This window comes from Macrobrachium nipponense, chromosome 7 (assembly GCF_015104395.2).
Source record: "Macrobrachium nipponense isolate FS-2020 chromosome 7, ASM1510439v2, whole genome shotgun sequence".
In the NCBI taxonomy this organism is placed as follows: Eukaryota; Metazoa; Arthropoda; class Malacostraca; order Decapoda; family Palaemonidae; genus Macrobrachium; species Macrobrachium nipponense.
In genome coordinates this window covers 90244560-90269559 of record NC_061109.1, presented here as the reverse complement: position 1 = coordinate 90269559, position 25000 = coordinate 90244560, and the positions used below count along the sequence as shown (strand labels likewise).

At 36.6% G+C, this 25000-nt stretch overlaps 2 protein-coding genes across 2 annotated transcripts in view; one reads left to right on the top strand and one right to left on the bottom strand.

Annotated features, from left to right (window-relative positions):
* Positions 1 to 25000, top strand: part of LOC135217433 (uncharacterized) — a 142969-nt gene that overhangs the window by 44156 nt on the left and 73813 nt on the right. The window lies entirely within an intron of this gene.
* LOC135217647 (protein TonB-like) overlaps positions 1 to 25000 on the bottom strand; it is a 29717-nt gene that overhangs the window by 801 nt on the left and 3916 nt on the right. The window contains exon 4 of the mRNA XM_064253613.1: positions 12100 to 12239. Coding sequence (XP_064109683.1) covers positions 12100 to 12239 — 140 coding nt within the window. The remainder of the gene's footprint in view (positions 1 to 12099; positions 12240 to 25000) is intronic.

Sequence of the window (25000 nt, the reverse complement as noted above, 5' to 3'; positions counted from 1 at the left end):
AGGCATATTTCAGATGTTTATTATGTTGGTGAAAGGGGTATTCCGGATGTTTATTCCGTTGGTGAAAGGCATATTCTGGAAATTTATTGTTGGTGAAACCGATATTCCAGAAGGGTTATTCCAGAAATTTAATCTGTTGGTGAAGGGCTATTCCGGAACTTTTTTCCGTTAGTGAAAGCAAATATTCAGGAGGCTTATTCTATTAGTGAAAGGGGTATTGAAAATGATTACTCTGTTGGTAAAATCTGTTTATTTTTCTTCTCTCTCTCCCCTTTATCATACTACCTCTCTCTTTTTTCAAATCTCTCTCTGTTTAACTATGCCTCTCTCTCTCTCTCTCTCTCTCTCTCTCTCTCTCTCTCTTCTCTCTCTCTCTCTCTCAATAAATGAAGAGAGCTCATTTATTACATGGATATATATATATATATATAAGATATATGTATATATATATATACATATATTATATAAATAAATGCATATATTAATAATTAATATATATATATGCATTAATATATATATATATATATATTATATATATATTACCTATATATATATTTATATTTATAACCATTTCAGCACCAAACTCTTTTAAGAGACAAAAAAAAAGGCTCCATCATCCCGTCGAGGCTATGAAAAAAAAACGTATCCTTTCAAGTCTGAGATCTCCTTCATTCATTCCTGCCACAGAAGGTCCAAGCAAAACTTTTGGTTGTTTCCATGAACCACTTTTATTTTTTTTATTTTTTTTTATTTTTATTTTTTTGCCCCCTCCATTCGCCACAACAGACATCCAAGGCTATGATATTCGGCTCCCTGAGACGAGAGAGAGAGAGAGAGAGAGAGAGAGAGTTGAGAGAGAGAGAGAGCGAGCGAGCAAAGCCCTTATATATATATATATATATATATATATATATATATATATATATATAATATATATACACACACTATATCCTTATAGCTCTCAGCGTTTCTCCGTAGAACCTCCTCCTCCACCCCCTCCTCCTCCTCCTTCTCCTCCTCCTCCTTCACCATCTTCTCCTCCTCCTCCTCCTCCTTGGAGTCTTCAACAAGATCTCCCAAATCCAGCAATTTAATAGAATTTTCCTTCCTCTTTCTCTCTTTCTATTCTCACTCGGAGGCGGTCAGGAGAGAGAGAGAGAGAGAGAGAGAGAGAGAGAGAGAGAGAGAGAGAGAGAGAGAGAAGAGAGAGAGAGAGAGAGAGGGCGGAGGTGGGGGCCAGGGAAGCAATTACTGTTTTTACTTTTGTGCACGTTTGTGCTATTCTTTGTGTTTGGTGGATGTCTGTCTGTCTGTATATATATATATAATTATATATATTATATATATAATTATATATATATAGAATATATATATATAGATATATAATTATATAGTATATATATATAATACTATATAAATACATACATCATTTATCCCTCAGGAAACATACCGCGTATAGGCAATCTGTTTATTTTTTCTTTGTATAATCCAGTCGCCATAATCAAAGATGATGAAATATAGTATTGCTTTGATCTTAGCCTAAGAATATTACTGAAACTTAACCTAATCTTAATCCTAAAGTTATCATTGCCCTTACAGTCAAAATCTTTAACCAGTTGAATGCTTTTAAAACAGATTTTAACACTAATTCCCCCTTTTTAGAGTTTAATGACCATTAAAAATATGATTGAAAATCACACAATTTTCTATTGGCCTTACATTGAGAATTAAAAATTCTCGTAATAGCGTAAGTCTTAAGATGAACGCATAAATCCAAAGTTATATAACTCTACCAATATATTTTACAAATAAAACTGTACAGATAACTTTCGAGAATCTGCTCGATTTCCCTTTTCAAAAATGGGAGTTGTATAGATTCGTTAAAGCTCTCTAAATAATTTTACTTCTAAATATATTTGTGCAGTTACGTAATTGTGGAATTGTTTAATAATAATAATAATAATAATAATAATAATAATAATAATAATAATAATAATAATAATAATAATAGCTACATAAATCCACTGTTACGTATCAGTACGAAAATATGTAAATATATATGGAATTGTTTAATAATAATAATAATAATAATAATAATAATAATAATAATAATAATAATAATAATAATATAATATTATTATTATTATTATTATATTATTATTATTATTATTATTATTATTATATTATTATTATTATTATTATTATTATTATTATTATAATAGCTACACAAATCCACTGTTACGTATCTGTACGAAAATATTGAAATATATAACTGTTTAGAGAGCTTTTGAGACTGACAAGGGTGATCCTACAGATTTTCGAAAACTCTCTACAGTTTTATTTTGAATATTTTTATCTAGCTACGTAAGAGTTTTGCCTTTCTCCATAGAGGGTGACTAAATCAAGAGGCATATTTCTGCTAAGTTTAAAAAAATGGTTCCTCCTCTATTGCTCAGTTATCGTTGTTTTCTTCTGAACACCAACAACTTCTGACGAAGGATGAGCCAAGGAGATCAAGGACACGAATCCTCGGATCACAGAACTCCTTCGTAGGATTCAGGAGGGCTTTCCAAAGTTACTTAAACTCGTCCATTGGAACGTAGTTTAATGATGAACAGTATCCATACATATATATATATATATATTTATATATATATATATATATATATATATATATATACACACATATATATATATATATATATATATATATATATATATATATATATATATATATATATATATATATATAAACTGTTCATCATTACACTACCTTCGAATGGACAAGTTTAAGTAATTTTGGAAAAGTCCTCCTGAATCCTAAGAAGGAGTTCTGTGATCCGAGGAATCGTGTCCTTGATCTCCTTGGCTCATCCTTATATACACACACACACACACACACACACACACACACACACACATATATATATATATATATATATATATATATATATATATATGTATGTGTGTGTGTGTGTGTGTGTGTGTGTGTGTATACACACACATATATATATATTAGTTTTCTCTAAAAGAAAACTATGGAGGTGGCTTTGTCTGCGAGTCTATAGGGATGGGAATGCGAGCCATAATCCCTTTCTTATGATCCCAGACGTTGCATGTGTACTGGTGGGCCCAGGCAAACGCGAGTCTTCCAAAAAGGGGGCGTGGCGATAGTTTCTTTACCCATAACAAAATTAAAAGTGAATGAAAGCTCCCAATGGCCTTAGCGGCAACAAAAGAAAAAAACAATAAAAATCAATGACAGTAACTAACTCACATACAGTTCCCAGCCACAGCTAAGCTGGATTCCTTTTGCCATAAGGAATAAAACGTAACACACTTTGTCTAGACACAGGGAAACATTATTACATAATCCCAGCCACTTCAAAAAAAAGCTCCTGAGGCCAAAGCTATTCATAGGATCTGGAAGAAGAAGGAGAAGAAGAAGAAGATGAAGGAGGAGAAAAAAAAACAAGGGTTTAGGCTATAAAGGAATCCAGACTTCTCATTCATTTTATTGTTATTTATTTTTCATTTTTTTTTATCCACGCCTTCCTCTTCGATTCAACGCCATCCAAGTTCGTGGAAGTTGTTTGCTTCTTCCATCAAGTCAGTCGTGCTTTAGGACAACACCCCCCCGCCCCCCCACCCCCACACCTCCCCCCCACTCCATGCCCCCCCCCCCTACTTCTTAACCCATCCTGGTTATTAAGCCCCCTTTTTTATATGTTTATTCTGAAAACAAGTGCTTTTTTTTCTTGAGTGTTTACACATGCGAATTTGTATGTTTATTTATGTTATAAAATCGTATTTTATTCCAGGTCTGATCTTAGATAATGGCCAAGAAATATTTTCATGAAACTTAGTTATAAAATTATGAATAGAAAGCATATTAATTTCAGCGTTTCATCGGAATTCTCTCATAATAATCTGAAAAGAAATTCAGTGTCTTATCAATACGAGTGATCCTGAATACAACTTGTTTCTCTCAAGAGTTTAGCAGTCACAGTCAGAGAACAATTTTATGTGGATTTTAAATAAACACAAAATCAGCTTTGTAGGTTTGTGATGCTGAGTTTGTGTGTACGTGTGTGTACGTGTATGCATGCGTGTGTGTGTGTTTATGCACGCGTCCTCTCGTCCCCTTAGTAGCTGAGACACACTAGAGGTCGGACCTAGATTTGTCAAAGTCGAAAATTTTAACAGAAGCCAAGATGCTAAAGGCTGTGTACTCATTACTTCTAGATGCCGCCAACACGAGATTTCTCTCGTGAACACCCGTAGGGATTTAGCGCCGTCAGGGCACTTCACGCGGTGCACCGTAGGCATTGCTTGAGATTCTTTGCAACCACCTATTGTTCCTTTTGCTGTACCTCCTTTCATATTCTCTTTCTTCCATCTTGCTTTCCACCCTTTCCTGACAGTTGGTTCATAGTGCAACTGCTTTGAGGTTTTCCTCCTGTTAAACTTTTCAGACCTTTATATTTTCCTCAGTTTCCCTTCCAGCGCTGAATGACCTCATCACAGGTCACATTGCTTGGCCTTTGGCCTAAATTCTATACTCCATTTCGTTCCATTTCTCTGTGAATTTCCTTACGAAATTCAGGAGAGAGATTTGTAAGTCCACAGTGGTTGGCCCTTGGCCTAAATTCTATGTTTGATCCCATTTCACTGTGAATTTCCTTATGAAAATAAGGAGAGATTTGTGAGCCAGTTTCCCTAGCGAGTTCAGTTTTGGTGGTCAGTTAAATCTTCAGGAACTGTAAGTCCTGGTTACTTAAATAAAAAAAAACCTTGAATTAAAACCATTGCCTTGCTTAACCTTAGTTATTTGCGTAAGACAAAAAAATATTTGTAATTAAACTATCATCCTTATGATTATCATAATTATTGTTTCGTATGCTATCATCATAACCTGATTGTTGACACCTTTACGTTTGCTGTTATTATTTTCAATTTGGCAGTTTTTTCCCATCATTGTATTGTAATTAAACTATCATCGTCGTCATTATGATTATAATAATTATTGTTTCTTATGGTATTATCGTAACCTGATGGTTCACGCCATGACATTCACTGTTATTATTTTCAACTTGGCAGCTTCCTGTCAATGTTATTTTTATGGTATTTTGGCTTTTTCGCTGTTTTTTTGCTTTTCTTTCGTTGTCAACTGCTTCTCCCTCCATATCACAAGATTGGTAGTGACATCGTTATCAAAATCATCGTTTTCATTGTGATAATTTATGTTATTAATCATTGAAAAAGAAACCCACAAAATTACTGTGTATAACGTGTTTACTTATAAGTATTTACATATTATTTTTGTTTTTTTTTTCATAAGTAAACACGCTATACACAGTAATTTTGTGGGTTTCTTTTTCAATCTTCAGAAGAAAATTGAAAGAAGTTTTTGTTTGGTCATTAATCATGTTATTGTGTTATTGCTATTATTGTTATTCTTACTTACCGAGCATTTTCGTCCCCGCCCGTCTTACCTAACCGTTCTTCACTCAGCTGACTAAAAACCCAAATACACCAAGCTCGATCTCTCTGCCATCAGCCGTCGCCATTAAAACTGGGCGCCCGTTCGATTTGAACAAACCGCTGCTGCTGCTGCCGGGAACTTTGCATTGCTTATCTCCTCCCCTCCCCCTCCACCTCTCCCCCTTTCCCATAACCCCCCTACCCCTTCTCATCCATTTCAATTCTCATCACGGTGCAAGCAATGGCCAATAACCAAGGCATATAAAAGTTTATAGGCCACAGCTTTGGGCTTCGACAGCCGTAAAGATGCCGGATATCAATACCAGATTATAATAATTTCCGCGCGTAGGTGGTCCAGGGACTCTAAAAATACAAATAACTCTGCTGTTATTGTGACCATGGCTTTCATGACGTCATAAAAGCCGCTGCAGGGAGGAGGATGAGGAGCAGGAGGAGGAGACGACGTCGAGGAGATACGTCTTCTAGGAGAAGGAGACTTTCTCTCTCTCTCTCTCTCTCTCTCTCTCTCTGGAATCTGAAGTGTTCAAGAGACACAACAAACCTCTCCCCTCAAAGGTTTGGCAAGTAGTACCTTGTCTCGTTGGTAATATGATCAGAGGCAAACATCCTTATCTCAAGATGTTTAAGAGCTTGCAAATGTCTTTGGGAGGTCTAAGTATTATTATTATTATTATTATTATTATTATTATTATTCAGAAGATGAACCCTATTCATATGAAATAAAAGCCTTCAGGAGTCACTGACTTGCAATTGAAGCCACTCAAGAATATCATGGTGTTCAGTTGAAAGAAATAATGTGAAAGGCAGTGATTCAAATAGATACCTATGAAGGCCAGTGACTGAGTTAGCATGATAATCAACAGCCATTTTGAAAGGTAAAAAAAGAAGAAAAAAAAATCCTCCATACCCTCAGAATACCAATATTCTTCCCCTGGAAAGTTCAAGGTCTCAGAAAAGTTAAGGCCTCTTCCAGGATACTCGCCACATCACATTCTCAGATGGAGAGACTAGATGTCCTACCATCGGAATATGAACGCCCTCCATCTCTCCAGGAGGTGGCAAAGTGTCACAAGTCTTCTGCTACGAAGTCCCGAATTCCTGATTCCAGGAAAGCGGACATTTCGAGAATTCACTCTCCATCGGTTCCAGCAATTCCAGGCAATTTCATCCATCGATGGGGCCGTCAGTGCTCTCAGGTCTAAACTAACGAGGTCTTGAGGGAAACGTGTTTTCTTTCCAGTTTTGTTCGGGTTCCATGACTAAGAACTGCAGTGAGTTAAAAAAAAAAAAAAAAAAAAAAAAAAAAAGGAGTTCCAGGATTAGCTCAGTGAGGTTGAGAATGAAATGGCTGTGGATAGACTTGATAAGATATGAAGAAGGAACTCAAGATGCAGAGCAGTGGATGACTTGGAAGACTGCTGGGTTGAGACAGTAGGGCTGGAAGTGTATGGTTTCAAATACGTGTCACTTTCAACAGGTTTATTTTTGCAAGGTTTGATAGTAACTCTTTCTATGCTTAGGGTGGGTTCACACTTCGGTAAAGCATGTCATTAACACACATCGGGAACTCATACATATCACAAACATGTTGATTACAAGTTAACGACTTAAGTGGACGCCGAAGCTTATTTCTGCCAGATTTAATAGCAACTCTTCCAATACGGTGTCTCCTTTCTTTGTGTTTAATGACTGTCCAGTTCACCTGGCGAAACACGTAGCAGCAACAAATAATATCTCAAAATAATATGGTAAATAGTTTATTATTCCAAAGCAGATGTTATATAAACCGAATAGAATAAAATCATAATTTTGAGAACAGTTCATGTAAAATTTCAATTCATTTTTACTCCTTCATTATACGTAAATTTTCAATTATTGCTTTTTTTAACAACTGGAGTTTTCACACAAAACATCAAGACCTGTTGACTACCTGTTCATTACCCATAAATCCTCAAATGTTGTGGTTTTTTATGATAACCTGAGGTTAATATACGTATACACGCCATCACATAATTCTTACATATTTATTGTACTTATATAGAGGAAAAGTATAAAAACAAATTAAGAATATCAAACAATAATTGTTATATATAATCGCATAAACAGTAAATCTTATACAAATACAGTTCCGTGAATATAATTCTTAGTTAATGGACATGAGTCTCTCTCTCTCTCTCTCTCTCTCTCTCTCGTAAAGAAGAAGCGTAAGTATTGAGTCGTATTGGTGCGTTCCTTAGGAATCCAGTACGTCTCTGTTGGCCTGGGCATTGCTGAGCATTGAATTGAGTATCTGGTGGTTAGCTGACTGCTATTGATTGATGCCGGGGTAGAGTAATTGTACGATATATATATGTATATATATATGTATATATATATATATATATATATATATATATATATATATATATATATAGAAAATGTCCCTGTGTGTGTCTATGTAAATAAAACTAAATACAAAAGACAAGAAAAAATGAGAGATTGGTATTCATTTGGGATTAACCTTGACACACAAGCATATATATATATATATATATATATATACAGTAAATATACGTATACATATACAAATCACATAGTATATAGTTACATTATCCTCAAAATAAATGTATTAATATATTCAATCTTTAAAAAAAAACCTTGAAGACATCAATACGAGGAAGGGACCACTTAATGTCAAGTCGCCCCACGACTCGTCCAATTGCCGACCCCTACCTCCACCCCCGTCCTCTTTCTGAGGGAGAGAGAGAGAGAGAGAGAGAGAGAGAGAGAGATACACACTCCAGCCTTCGGTTGGGAGGTCGATGTTTAAATAATTGAAGCCGTATAATTCCATCTCATTTGCAATGTAAACTCGTAAGCTGCGTTATCGCTTAATCCCTGATATCGGAGTTTGATATGAAAAATAGAATCGGCGATTAGAAAGAGTCCAAACTGCAGATTGGCCAATACGGGGCTATCTATGAATATTAGTTACCTCTCCTTTATGACGAGGTCCGTATAAAATAATGGCCAGTAAAACCCGAGGTCCGTAAGGGCGATGCCAGCGTTTCGGGGTCGCGGGATTTTCGCCTCTGCGTAACTCGGGTCGTAAAACCCATCTTTAATGCCGGCGGTTACAAGCAGTGCAAAACTCAAACCTTGGCAAAATATAACTCTGCCTCCCCTCTCCTTCTCCCCCCCCCCCCACCCCCCTCCCTAGCTTATGATCAACAAACCCCACTTATCCCCTCCAAACCATTCCCCAACCCCCCATGACCCCAAAAAGAGGAAGGGGGTCTGTAACCCCCTTCGCAAAATATAGCTCATCCCACCCCTATAGCATATGATCAGGAACCCCTTCACCCAAATCCAACCCCCACCTCTTATCACGTCCCTCCAAACCTTCCCCTCCCCCCTTTACCACAAAATAAGAAGGGGCAGGGGGGCTGAGACCCCTGTCCCATTCAATGCCTCAGTCAAGGTCATTGATTGCAACTGTGTTTGACACTGAATTATATATCAGATCATAGACTTTGCTCTTTATTATTGTGTGCAATGAAGGAAATTCTTTATTATCACTTTTATTATTTATCATTATTGACGAAATGATAAGTGGTCACGTTCGAAATAGGTTAGGTTAAAAAGTTACATAAAAGTGATGTCCCGAAGATGTGTTGGTTAAAATGATAATGAAGTTCATTCATAATTCTTGTATTAGTGAATCTTCATCATTCTACTCTCAGGCTCTTTTGTCCTGTGTTATTATTATTATTATTATTATTATTATTATTATTATTATTATTATTATTATTATTATTATTATTATTATTAGGAAAAATATCTCTATCATGAGAGCATATACAATGTTCGAAGGGGTCCACAGTAATAAAAATGTTAAAAGTTCGTGTATAATTTATACACGAACTTTTAACATTTTTATTATTGTGTACCCCTTAGAACCTAATTACTGTTATTTTTTTTTTGGGGGGGTCTATCACTGTCCTCCAATTGGACTGGGTGGTATTTACAGTGTGGGGTTCCGGGTTGCATCATGCCTCCTTAGGAGTCCATCACTTTTCTTACTATGTGTGCCGTTTCTAGGATCACACTCTTCTGCATGAGTCCTGGAGCTACTTCAGCCTCTAGTTTTTCTAGATTTCTTTTCAGGGATCTTGGGATCGTGCCTAGTGTTCCTATGATTATAGGTACAATTTCCACTGGCATATCCCATATCCTTCTTATTTCTGTTTTCAGGTCTTGATACTTATCCATTTTTTCCCTCTCTTTCTCTTCAACTCTGGTGTCCCATGGTATTGCGACATCAATGTCATACTTTCTTCTTGATTTTGTCAATCAACGTCACGTCTGGTCTATTTGCTCGTATCACTCTATCTGTTCTGATACCATAGTCCCAGAGGATCTTTGCCTGATCGTTTTCTATCACTCCCTCAGGTTGGTGCTCGTACCACTTAGTACTGCAAGGTAGCTGGTCTTTCTTGTACAGGCTCCAGTGGAGGGCTTTTGCCACTGACTCATGCCTCTTTTTGTACTGGTTCTGTGCAAGTGGAGGACATTCGCTTGCTATGTGGTTTATGGTTTCATTTTTCGTATTGCACTTCCTACATTTGGGAGAGATGTTATTTCCGTCTATCGTTCTTTGAACATATCTGGTTCTTAGGGCCTGACCTTGTGCCGCTGTTATCATTCCTTCAGTTTCCTTCTTTAGCTCTCCCCTCAGTAGCCATTGCCATGTGTCATCGCTGGCCAGTTCGTTAGTCTGTCTCATGTATTGTCCGTGCATTGGTTTGTTGTGCTATTCCTCTGTTCTGTTTGTCATTTCCTGTCTGTATATTTGTGGGTCTTCGTCTACTTTTATCAGTCCTTCTTCCCATGCACTCTTGAGCCACTCGTCTTCACTGGTTTTCAGATATTGCCCCAGTACTCTGTTCTCGATGGTGACGCAGTCCTCTATACTTAGTAGTCCTCTCCCTCCTTCCTTTCGTGTTATGTATAGTGTGTCCATATTTGCTATTGGGTGTAGTGCTTTGTGTATTGTCATATGTTTCCTAGTTTTCTGGTCTATGCTACGAAGTCCATTCCACTATTCCTGCACTGTATCTGATTACTGGCACTGCCCATGTGTTTATGGCTTTTTTCATATTTCCGGAGTTTCGACTTGAGTATCGCCAATTATTATTATTATTATTATTATTATTATGAACGACACAGGTATTATGTTACCTATTTATAATAATAGTCAGTAAATCAATATTCATACATTTATGTTTCAGTAACTCTCTTCAATTCACCCTGCCTAAAATTTCAGTTCATATATAAGAGACAATGACCAAGATCATTGCGATGCCAATTGGTGGTAACAAATTAGGATACCTTTGATTAATTTAGGGCAAGAGAGAGAGAGAGAGAGAGAGAGAGAGAGAGAGAGAGAGAGAGAGAGAGAGCCTTCATAGCAAGCAAGAATAGTGAAGTGGTAAAGGGTAAAAGGTAGGTTGAAACATTTACGAAGAGAGAGAGAGAGAGAGAGAGAGAGAGAGAGAGAGAGAGAGAGAGAGAGAGAGAATAACTCTCCCTATGACAAAAGCATATGATGGTAAATAAAGTAAGTAGCAACATTTGTGGAGAGAGAGAGAGAGAGAGAGAGAGAGAGAGAGAGAGAGAGAGAGAGAGAGAGAGAGAGTCTGTTCCACCTTGCTTTCACGACACGCTCTCAGGAGCCCGTTTAGCCTAACCTAATCTGACCCGACTTGACCCACCTTCTTCGGCTGTAGGACCTCTTTTACCCCCCAAAACAGACGTTACTTAAATGCCCTTTCATCTTGTCCAGGTCGAGTAAGAGAGTTTATTTATAGCTTTACCTAGACAGGAGGTTCGGGTTATGAGTTTTGGTTTATTTGCATAGAAGGTTTCAATTATTTTCTTTGGTTTGAGGTTTGAATTCGTTTGCTAATAGATTTTTATCCAAAACACTTGTGAGATTGTTTATTTACAAAAGGGCTCAGTAACTTTATATACATATTCCTTAAATCAGATTCAATGTTTACAGGATAAGTTCATACAAAAATTGTGAGAAAATAGATAAGCATAACAACAACAGCAGCAGCAACAACAACAACAACAACAACAACAACAACACAACAACAACAACAACAACAACAATAATAATAATAATAATAATAATAATAATAATAAATACTGATGTCATTAACAAGCCACTCTGTTTATTGAGATAATTGTGGATTTGTAATGAAAATTATTATTATTATTATTATTATTATTATTATTATTATTATTATTATATTATTATTAATTATTACTTAAATGAATGAGGAAAGGTATTAGATTTAACCATCTCTCCAGAGAGAGCAAAATGAATGCCATTTTATAACCACTCTATCATCCAATCTGAGCCCACTTGTCATTATCCACTCATTTATACATAAACACGCACACACACACACACACAACTCCTAAAGCCCCACGGGACCCATTGCCAGGCAGTGCCACACTGCTTCCCGTTACAGTGCCATCAGTGTCACCATCGACCCCAATTGTGCCACCCGGAAGGCAACATAGAGCAAGAAGGGCACAACTCACCTGTACCCTGAAGGTCGGAAGTCTCCTTTCCAAACTGGAGGATTTCCGCCCTTCGAGTACTGGGGCCGGAAGAACTTCCCGGCGTTCTCGGGATGTTTTGGTGGTGGGTTAGGGTGGTGGTAGGGCGGGGTATGGGGTGTCTAGGGAATGGGGGTTGGGGGAAGGGCCCCAAGGGGCTTCTGGAATTTTCTTCAGGAATCATAAACTTGCGGGAGTGACAGGAGAACCATTTGGTTAGAATGGTCGCTTTTGTGACGACTGTCGTTACATATAATAGTTTGGCCAAGTATTGTTCTCGAATGGCTAAATGGCCATTGAATGCTGTGTGGCTCAAGTCTTTATATATTCTCTCTCTCTCTCTCTCTCTCTCTCTCTCTCTCTCTCTCTCTCTGTGGCGTTTCAGACCGCAATAGGATTTACGTTTCTTATAAGAGTTGCCTGTGGTTATGTTTAATCTTTTGGAATTTGACAATTATTCTCTCTCTCTCTCTCTCTCTCTCGCTGCTCACGGCGTTCTCTGCATGGTAGGAAGTATTTATGGTAGCTAATTTGAAATATGTTTACATATATGCCAAACTTATTATTTCGTAGTTCCTGTCACTTTGTGCTTCAATCTTCATACTGTACGTTCTTACAGATTATCTATACAGGGACCGTACTACGTTCTGTAGCTGCATTTCATTCTGGTATTCCTTTCCGTTCGCTACTTCTCCAACATTATGTCGCAACAGTTTTCATTCTCTGAGATAGTGACCTTGTGCGGTCTGTAAGCTAATTTATGAAGTGTTGGCAGAAGCCCATCTGCCCATAGATGCCCATACTATTTAGTTTTATTTACCTCCTTGAAGTATTGGCAGCATCCCATCTGCCCTTAGATGCCCCCACTATTTATACTTTGCCTCCATTCCCACTCCCTTTCTTCAGTCTTGCTGACCAACATCTCTAACTTTTCCACCCATTTCCACCTTGAGGCCTTGTACTACATCTCATTTACTGGAGGCCTCTTGACCGTGCTGTCCAACCACTCAAACTCCCTCTTTTCCCTGTCTTAGGAGCTGATTGACAAGCACTTGAAATTTCATGTCATTAAAGCAGTCTTTCAAAATTTTAGGATGATTGTATTATCCGTCTCATTCCTCTTCCATCCAGTATTTTGCATCTGTTCCATCAGCCGTTCCCTCCATCAGCGTCATCTTTTCCATCTCTCTATTCCTTCCCTTCGTCTCAAGGACATCCTTTGATTTAGTCCTTCTCACTGGCTGCTGTTTCAAATCACTTCGTCGTCGTCGTCGTATTCTTCTTCTTCTTCTTCTGGGTCATAACCTATTCAATTATGGATCTAATCGTCCCCTTGATGGCCAAAATGGATCCCTGCCCCCCCCGCCCCCCCCCTCCCCCCACCTTCTGATCCATAAAAGACTGGCTGGGAAAAATTTGTCTTTCTCTTTCAATTTACAGTTAGCCACCCTTTGGGTCATAGGCCCCTAAAGGTTTCTGTATTTACAGGGTTGTTGTTATTCAACATTCAAGAATTTATTAATGTATATATATGACTGGTAAAAATGTTCTGTTACAACAGAATTCCATCTAATAAGAGGAGCCCATAAAAACGCCAAAATATAGAAAGAAAGTACTATATTTCATTAGCTACCTGAAGAGAGAGACAGCAGTCTCTGGAATATAGTACTTTCTAAAATCTGGCGTTTTCATTGTCTCCTTTTTGAGGTATATATATATATATATATATATATATATAATATATATATATATACACACACATATATAGCTTTCAGGACTATCTGTCCCCATCGGCCTGCAATCGGATAGACAGCCCCTTAAAGCCCGTAACTTTTTGTAATAAAATTTAGTTTAGCTACCATCCTGTTTACATGAGGTCCTGCTATTCTTTGCACGCAGTATTTAGGCTCTGTTATAATGGTATTCATTGTCACCAAGAAACATTTTTAGTTTGACATCTGGGGCTAATAGAGGGCATTCCTGTACCAGTAGCGTCCATCGAAAATTTGTCAGTCGTCCTTGTTTTGTTTATAATTTGTTTACCGAAGGGGAATGAAAAAAAAATAAGTGTCTTCTTTATTTGTGAGTGGAACAAGTGCCTCTGGGTTTACCAAACTAACATAATCAACTTTTTTGGTAGGAACTATAATAGTTACATATATATATATATATATTATATATATATATATATATATATATATATATATATATATATATATATATATTCATATATATGTATATATATATATATATATATATTTATTATTATATATATTTATTATATTATATTGGTGTGTATGCGTGTATCTGTTTACAAAACTCTGGCCCAAACGAGAGAGAGAGAGAGAGAGAGAGGGTGGGGGCAGGGGCATCTCGTCCCCAAAATGTCGCTTTTCCTTCCGGTAAGACGATTTTATATCCCCTCTGGTATTGGTGAATCAAACATATGCCTCGGAACTATTGTGGAAGCCGTCCCATTATTCCTCTCGCGCCCTCAAATCCCCACAGACATTCGTCCATTTTCCCCCTTTGTTTCGATCTCGCGGACGTTCGAGAACAAACTGCGGCTGAACGATCGCTTCTGAAACGATCTGGAAGCCTGACTGACCGAAGAACCCTCGGGCGGTGTGTGTAATCACGGGAAGGAAGTTAACTTCAGTTATCAGGATGAGCAATAGACACAAATCAATTCATTAGGTCGGGACTGTGATCGTGTTGTCTCTTCTCGAGTTCAACGGCTACGTCGCCTTTCCGGAGTCTGATTCTTCAGTTGGTTTCACTATCTTACTTGCACCTTTTCTTCAGAACCTAATTTCTTGATTTTTCTTTTTTATTCAGTCTTGCGTCTTTCGTCTATATCAGTGGTTCTTAACCTTGGGGGGCGTTGGCAATTTCCAGGGGAGAGGCGAGCCCTAGGATAAAAAAATTTTTCTAATGATATTCGTTATTCTCTTAACTAGAGTGAGGAACTAATATTCAGACGTTTACTAAAAAAATTGAAAAATATCGCCTTATAACGTTACATTCCTAGTCTACTAGTCCAGTTAGTTTTTTTTTAAAATTATTAACCTCCCTCCCTATCCCTCGAAAACCTTTCTCTTTCTCTCTCTCTCTTTTTTTATTTCTCTATAAATCTTGGAGGGAATTTTACTCATAGATGCAAGGGGGGGGGGGGGGATGCGTGAAAGAAAGGATCAACTCATAGAGGGGGGCGTGGTAGTAAAAAGGTTAAGAACCACTGGTCTATATATGCTCTTGGCATTCAAGATTTGTGATTGACGCGTGAATTAAAATGCTATGTGGATTTTTTTTTTTTTTTTTTTTGCAAGGTGTGCTGAACCTTCTTTCTCTACTTCTTCTTGCTTCATCCCTAGTCGGGGTCGCCGTTTCCAATGAGCCTCCTCCAGCCTCTTTCTTTCTTGAACGTGTCATTTCATAACTGGTTTTGGTAAACAAATTTAAAACTGTCGCCTCTCCTGGCTCCAACACTCGCTTGGGATCTGATATGGCTCTCTCTCTCTCTCTCTCTCTCTCTCTCTCTCTCTCTCTCTCTCTCTCTCTTTCTGGAGATAAGTGAGCGCATGATGTTTTCTTGGATGGACTGATAAGTCTTTGAGACATCCTAATCCTTGTAATTCCTTGTAACTCTCTCTCTCTCTCTCTCTCTTCTCTCTCTCTCTCTCTCTCTCTCTCATGTAAACACATCTCCATTTAAATATACTTTTTTTCATTCTCTCTCTCTCTCTCTCTCTCTCTCTCTCTCTCTCTCTCTCTCTCTCTCTGACTTACTCAAGTTTTGTCCGGGTACATATTTGCATTCCTAGCTCCTCATAGACAGCCACCCTCTCTCTCCTCTCTCTCTCTCTCTATCTCTCTCTCTCTCTCTCTCTCTCTCTCTCTCTCCCAAACTCCTCAACTCCGATATGACTTGGACTAAATCCATATCATTTGCATCGAGTGACGGTTTGTATGACTGGGAAGGTTTACACTTGGAAGCAAAATATAAAAAAAAGTAAAAGAAAGGAAAAATAAAATTCAGTTCTCAGGGAATCGGCGAAACTGTGTGAGAGATCATTCGGGATACACATAGATGATTCTAAGAGATAATTCCATTCATTAAAGAATGTGGATTAATAGGAGATAATTCCTTAGGGAACAGAGATAAATTCATGAGAGATTTTTCGAAATAGTATTTTATCCTTAAGGAATAGAGATTATTGTAACGAGAGATAATTCAAAGTAGGATTCCATCCTTGAGGTACAAAGGTCATTGTAACGAGAGATAATTTGAAATTTAGGGAATAGAGATCAATGTATGAGAGATAATTCGAGATAGGATTCCATCCTTAGAGAATAGAGATCATTGTATGAGAGACGATTGAATTCCATCCTTAGAGGATAGAGATCATTGTAAGAGAGACAATTCGAGATAGGAATCCATCCATATGTAAGAGATAATTCGATGTAGGAAATCTATCTTCAATGAGTAAAGATTATTGTAAGTAAGACAACTACAAACAAGCTTCAGTTCTTGAGGATTAGAGACCATTAGAGATAAGATTCTTTCCTCATGGAACAGAGGTTATTGTAAGGGAGATAATTGGACACATGATTCCTCTTATTAAAATGAATTTAAGAGTTAGAAATTCATTGTTCTTAGGGTTCAGAATTGGGACGTCTTGTGCCAGTTTGCCAATTACTAAATATTGGCAGGCTAGTAATTCACATCTATATTAATTTGCTAAAACATTTGATATTTTAATACACATCAATTTGAAAGGAAAATAATTTAAGCAAATATAAATTTTCTACGAATTTTAATATTTTTAATATAAATTTATTTGGAAGTTAAATAACTGATTACTATAAATGTTGATATTTGAATATTTTAAAACTAGTGTATTTAGTGCATTGGTTTAGAAGCTTCGAGTTGCAGCTTATTTTTTGAACAGAAAATGAATACAAATGGTGACAAAATATGAAGCTTTGTGGTGAAACATTAAAAAAAAGTAAAAAAAATTCTAAAGCAAAAAAATGTAATATCTATAAGTACTTACGAATTAGGAAAATTCACAGTAAAAAAATGACCTAAAATAACGAGTGTTTTTTTTTTTATTCATTTAAGTGATAATAATTGAAATATACAACTTACAATCACTTGACAAAAAAGTGCTAGAACATTTACCAGTCTCTTTTCTTAGTCGAGTTAACTGGAGTTGGCCATTCAGCATTTTGGGAATAAAATAGTCATCAGGGAAACGGAGCTGCATTTTATATTTCACGACGTTGTCTTTTATTGCTAAAAGACGTCTAAAAGACGTGCCCAGAAGTCGCAGCTGCTGCTGGCACGGCGACAGAAAATGAGAGAGAGAGAGAGAGAGAGAGAGAGAGAGAGAGAGAGAGAGAGAGAGAGAGAGAGAATTTTAGATATACAGACAGGGTGGAACAACGGTAAATTGAGAGAGAGAGAGAGAGAGAGAGAGAGAGAGAGAGAGAGAGAGAGAGAGAGAGAGAGAGAGAGAGAAATCCCTCCAACGGAAGATGAGATTCGCGGGGTAACAATTGAGGCTGGAGGAAGTTTGACTTGATTCCGTCTCATTCAATCTCAGCCGTCGTAAAAGGGGGGGGGGAAAAGGGGGGGGGGGGGGGGGGGCAGGCTGGGGGTGGGGTAGGGGTAAGGAAGTAAATAACGAAAGGGGGGAAATACAGATAAAAAAAAAGAAAGATGGAAGACGAAAGGATAGAGCAGAATTTGCGGTTTGCAAATCCCTTATTTGATTTCGCAACTCGACGAGCCAAGGAACCAGTCATTCCCAGGCGAATGCATAACTTTAGGAACTTTCTGGGCTGATGTGAGCGAGATTATTCAAACCAGTTTCAATTTTTTTTCCTTTTTTTTTTTACTTTATTCTTCAGGGATACACGAAAATTTGCCTCTCGCAAGCTTAGCTATATATAGAGATACAGGAAAGGATAGGATAGTCTTGTAGATTAAAATATAAACAGTGCCATGTACTCTATTGTTTGTACATATAGATATGATTATCCCTTAGGCGATTCAAAATACAAGTTGGATGATTACGTACTCTATAGATGCACAAAGGATTGTTCTGAAGGTTTCAAAACATGAAATTAATAAAGGGGACTCTGTTTATAGGTACAGAGGAAATGAACTCGTAAGGGATATATCGATCTATCGATCCATATACCATCTTTTCTGTAACTTTTCTCATTCATCTACCTGAAGAGAGAGACAGCAGTCTCTGAAATATAGTATTTTTCTCTATATATTTTGGCGTTTTAATGGGCTCCTTTTATTTTATAGACACACACACACACACACACACACACACACACACACACACATATATATATATATATATATATATATATATATATATATATATATATATCATATGAATAAATAAGATTAACAGTGTACTCGTGTAGATAAAGGAATTATTAGTTATAAAATTTACTATTGACTCTACTTATTCGTATAAAAAGGCTAATATCGTGGGAGATTTGAAATGGCAAGTGGTATTCCGCATTCTATTTCAATTCTGTTTACAATCAATTTCCCGGTGGATGGAAGGAAATTGACTGTACGTAACTATGACTTGATTACAAAATGTTCATAAGGAGCCATTAGTAAGGATAACTTATCCCTGATAACCACATTGGAACAGCAGTTCCTTTCGCCTCAGTTTTGTAAAAGAACATTCAAATATTTTTTATTAATTCCTAGTAACGAAAACAAATAGATAAAGCGTAAAAGAAAAAACTCAAAGTATAACTCAGGGATAAATGCAAGAAAACGAGAAAGAGAGAGAGAGAAAGAGAGAGAGAGAGAGAGAGAGAGAGAGAGAGAGACCTTACCTTACCTTACAGACCTTACATCTTGTTCGGGTTGCCCCAGGTCCCTCAGTGTGAGGCACCTCTAATGTCTACCAGAGAGTTGCTAGTGCATCTTCCGGTATAGTTTGCATATTCCAGTCTTGGATGATCTGGGATGCAGCTTAGATATTTGTCGAGCTTATTCTTAAACACATCTACGCTCACTCCTGAAATATTCCACAGATGAGCTGGCAACGCATTGAATAGACGCTGCATTGTCGATGCTGGGGCATAGTGGATTAATGTCCTGTGTGCTTTCCTTATTTTTCCTGGTATAGTTTTGGGCACTATTAATCTACCTCTGCTTTCTCTTTCTGATATTTTTAGCTCAATGATGTTTTCGGCAATTCCCTCTATCGGTTTCCATGCCTGAATTATCATGTAGCGTTCTCTTCTCCTTTCTAGACTGCATAATTTTAAAGATTGTAGTCTTTCCCAGTAGTCAAGATCCTTAACTTCTTCTATTCTAGCTGTAAAGGACCTTTGTACACTCTCTATTTGTGCAATATCCTTTCGATAGGTGGGTACCATATCATATTGCAATATTCAAGTGGACTACGGACGTACGTTTTATAAAGCATAATCATGTGTTCAGCTTTTCTTGTTTTGAAGTGCCGTAACAACATTCCCATTTTTGCTTTACATTTTGCTAATAGAGAGAGAGAGAGAGAGAGAGAGAGAGAGAGAGAGAGAGAGAGAGAGAGAGAGAGATTCTGGATAAATGCACAGGGAGTGAAAAAAAGATGGTAGGAGAGGGATTTAGATACTGAAAGAGAGAGAGAGAGGGGGGGAAAGATTGTGATAAATAGAGAGAGAGATAACTGGAAAGACAGAAAATGAATATAGATTATGAGAGAGAGAGAAAGAGAGAGAGAGAGAATTATAGATATTTAGACATAGAGGTAATAAGACAAACTGAGAGAGTTTTAGATAATTAGACAGAAATAATGACAGACAAGAGAGAGACCTTACCTTACAGACCTTACATCTTGTTCGGGTTGCCCCAGGTCCCTCAGCGTGAGGCACCTCTAATGTCTACCAGAGAGTTGCTAGTACATCTTCCGGTATATTTTGCATCTTCCAATCTTGGATGGTCTGGGATGCAGTTTAGATATTTGTCGAGCTTATTCTTAAACACATCTACGCTCACTCCTGATATATTCCTCAGATGAGCTGGCAACGCATTGAAATAGACGCTGCATTATCGATGCTGGTGCGTAGTGGATTAATGTCCTGTGTGCTTTCCTTATTTTTTCCTGGTAGAGTTTTGGGCACTATTAATCTACCTCTGCTTGCTCTTTCTGATATTTTTAGTTCCATGATATTTTCTGCTATTCCTTCTATCTGTTTCCATGCCTGAATTATCATGTAGCGTTCTCTTCTCCTTTCTAGACTATATAATTTTAAGAATTGTAGTCTTTCCCAGTAGTCTAGGTCCTTAACTTCTTCTATTCTAGCTGTAAAGGACCTTTGTACACTCTCTATTTGTGCAATATCCTTTTGATAGTGTGGGTACCATATCATATGCAATATTCAAGTGGACTACGAACATTGTTTTTATAAAGCATAATCATGTGTTCAGCTTTTCTTGTTTTGAAGTGCCGTAAACAACATTCCCATTTTTGCTTTACATTTTGCCCTCAGAGTTGCTATTTGATCATTGCATAACATGTTCCTATTCATCATCACACCAAGGTCTTTAACTGCTTCCTTATTTGTGATGGTCTCATTATTAGGTCCCTTATATGCATATAGCTTTCTTTCTCTGTCTCCATAATTTATTGATTCAAATTTATCAGAGTTAAATACCATCCTATTTACCTCTGCCCAATCATATACTTTGTTAAGGTCTCTTTGTAGAGCGTTCCTATCTTCATCACAAGTAATTTCTCTACTTATTCTTGTGTCATCTGCGAAACTTACTCACTACCGAATCCTTAACATTATTGTCTATGTCTTCAATCATAATAACAAACAGTATTGCAGCTAACACCGTACCTTGCGGCACACCGGATATTACCTTGGCTTCATCCGATTTCTCGTCGTTTGCAATAACTATCTGTTTTCTGTGTGTAAAAATTCTTTTAACCATCTTCCTACTTTATCCACGATATTGTGTTTTCTAATTTTCTTCGCTAATATATTATGGTCTACTTTATCAAAAGCTTTTGCAAAAGTCTAAATAAACCACATCTGTTTCATTTTCCGCTTTTCATATTTTTTGAATATGTCTCACGGTGGACTAACAGTTGGGTTGTGTACTTTTTCCGGGTACGAAACCAATGTTGTCCTATTCAAACAAATTAAATATTTTTTATTAAATGTTTCATAATATTTTTCTTCATTACCCTTTCATACACTTTCATAATATGTGATGTTAGACTCACAGGCCTATAATTACTTGCCTCTAGTCTTGATCACTTTTGAAAGTAGGGGTAATATATGCTAATTTGTGCTCATCATAAATCTTGCCTGTATCTACACTTTGTCTTAATAATATATTGCAAGTGGCTTTGCGATAGAATTGAACTACTTTCTTTAACAAAATAGCAGGAATTCCATCAGGCCCTGCAGCAGCTCCATTTTTAATTTCATAATAGCCTGCACAATATCAGCTTCATTAATATCTATGTCAGCTAAATATTCACTATTTTCATCCCTTACTTCTATATCATTATCTTCATTATCTATTCTAGGGGTGAATTCTCTCTTATATCGTTCTGCCAGTACGTTGCAAATTTCCTTTTTTTCATTCGTTAATCTCCCTTCAATTCTCAGAGGGCCTATTCTATTCTTCTTCTTTTTTTTTTTATTCATCTTCTTCGCATATGAGTATAATAGTTTGGGTTTTGCTTGATATAATAGGGTTTTTTCTTCAAGTCCCGTTTTTCATTTTCTTTTGATTGTATAATCTTTTTGTTCTGCATTTTCTATCTTACTTTTTAGTTCTATAACTTTCCATGCATTTTTTTCTTTTGCAAGACCCCTTTTTTCCACTTTCTGAGTTTTCTGGAACAAGATCCTCTGTCTCTTGGTATGCATGAATGATGTTTACTTTTCTTCTTCGGTAGGATATTTATCCACTATTTTTCTCCAATAATATTTTATAATATCTCCGTATTTACCCTTATGTCATCACTTACGAAAATGTTATACCAACTCTTTGTTTAATTCTTCATCAATTTCTGACCATTTTATATTTTTACTGTAGAAGTTGTATTTTCCATATCCTTCCCACTTTTTCATTTCTTGCTTATCTCTATTTTCACTTGCTTTGGAATGAACTGTTAATTCTATGACATTATGGTCTGAAATACTCGCATTATAAACTATTATTTCTTTAACATAATTCATCTCGTTCACAAATACTAGGTCTAAAGTATTTTCCTTTCCTTTGGCTTGTGGCAGGTGATTTATTTGTTGAATGTTGTATTCTAGTAGCATATCTAATAGCTTTTCAAATTGCCTCTTATCTTCTGCACTACTACTACTTACTCTCTTTTTTATATGTATAAGTACAACCACAATCTCCTATTCGTTCTTTCCATTCTACGAAAGGAAAGTTGAAGTCACCAGATAGGAGAATAGTCCAGTCCTTGTGATTTCTACATATATCATCCAATTTTTCAATTATTAAGTCAAAACTCTTTAGTATTAGGACGGGTAGGATATATAATTAACTATGTGTTCATCAATTTTTCAGATTCAAATTCTACCGCTATTAGTTTTCACATTCTAGATTACTATATTTCCTCATATATTTTTCTTGTTTTTTGTCCTTTCCATATATTGCGGTTCACCCCTTGATTCCTATTTTTTCTATATGATCTATTAAGTTTGGAAACCCAGTTTATTTGATCATTCATTCCCAGTCTCTTGGGGAAATACCAGGTTTTATTTTTTTCACTTATATTCAGTTATTATCTATTTTCTTTTCACTTTTGGGTTAGTTATTCTAAAAGAACTATACTACTCTATTTTCGTTTCTTTTTGAGGTTACTCATTACTAAACCCTGCCGCCATTCATCAACAGATGATGGTTTGCGTTGTCCTTTTCTCCGTTCATTTAATACTGGTAGTAATAAGGATGTTTTCCCATGTCTCTTTCCTGTTCTTCTACGGTTATTAGGTTGTTCTTTTTTCATTTTCCAAGAAATTCTGGAACAATTAAAAAAATCCAACTTTTCCATAATAATTTGATCTTCTTCCATTCATTAATTATTTCATTTTGTTGTCCCTGAAGCTGCAATAAGTTTTCTCTGTTTCTTGCAATAAATCCTCTTGCATAACTAAAATACAAGGTTACTTATCTCTTGAGGGGGTAGTAAGGGAAATTTCGGAGCTGATGCTTTGAAATTTTTGCTGACACTCCTTTGCACAATCTTCATTTGTGGTTTGCTTTCTTTTTCTTTTACCTGATATTCTTGATTTCTCTCTTTATTTGTTTCTTTCTTATTTGGGATTTATTACGTTGGTTGGTTATTATTTGATTATGATTCATGAGGCTCAAGGGTGGGGCATATATTTGCAATGTTTTTTGACGAACTTACATCCTTTTCCTTTCTTTTAGGATTTTTACATTATTTTTTGGATGCAGATCTCTTGCAATCATCCCATATCCATTCTGAAGTATGCACATTTACCAATATATTTCATAGTTAGTTTTCGACATATCTTAGGATGCTTTGTAGTAAACATCTTTTCCAAATCTGCAATCTTCCCTCTTTTTCAAAAGGTTGGCCAGATTTTGTACTTTCTTTGTCTTTTTCACCTCTTTCCCGTCAATTGTATAGATCTGGGTAGAGCCTACTTCGGGATTTGCTTTTCTTTTGTTGTCATATTCGTAATTTGATTTCATTTCCGTCAAGGTATGCTGCTTTATTGCCTCATATGTAGTAATCAATGCGAGTATTCTCTGCAATCCATAACTTTTTATTCTTGTTCTTTGTTTCACCTTATTTTTTTGACTGTCATTGCATTTTCTTTTGTTTACTTCTCTTCCAGTTTTCCTCTTCGTTTATTTCTTCTTCTTCTTCCTATTCCTTTCCTTTCTTTCTTCATTCCTCAAACTATTTGTACATTCAATCTTGATTTTAATAAACACTTTGGTCGTATCCATGGATAGACAATGTTGAACAAAAAATTCTTGTATCTGTTCTCAAATCTTGTGTATTACCAGCAGCACACTTGTGGATGGGTCGGGATGTTGCATTGCAGCAAATTTTCATTTTAGATTGAGGTTTTGGTTTTGGGGATTGGACGATGATTATACCAAACCGTTACCACAAGTTTGCATGATTTTGGCATTCTTTTTCCTAATGCATCAATTAGGATATTCACAAGATTCAAACCATTAGTTCATTTTTTCTTTGTCGGCAATATGTTGGATTTATGTATAATTTTCTTTATGGAGTCTCTATGACAAACATTGGATTTTATTTGGAACTTCTTCAACTTATTTTCAAGAGGTTTTCATTAGAATTTGTTTCCAGTTTCGAAGGAGATTAGTCCCTTAATAATAATCTATGAATGGCATTTTGTATCTTTTTGGTTAGGACTGTTGCTGATTTCATAGATGGAGGAAATGCCCAGTTTGCCCTTCCTGCTAACTCATCGTATTGCGAATCTGCTTCCTAAACATCGACAAATTTACGCCACCTCCTCTTCCCGCAGTTGGAACTTACTGTCCATCTTGTTGCGCTGATTTATAGTATTACACTTGATAAACTAACGTTAGAAGAACGCTTTATACCTACTATTTTCACCACTAATCTTATCACCCGATAGTTCACGAACCAACTTCTAGATATTTCTCAAATTCTAGTCGTATGTTAAACTTGTGATATCTGTTGATTAATCTGACTTCACGCGGGTACGTCTCACCAAGCAAGATGGCTACTACGAGAGAGAGAGAGAGAGAGAGAGAGAGAGAGAGAGAGAGTCCACAGGAACATGAGGGGTCATGCGTGGTCCTGACTGGAGCCAG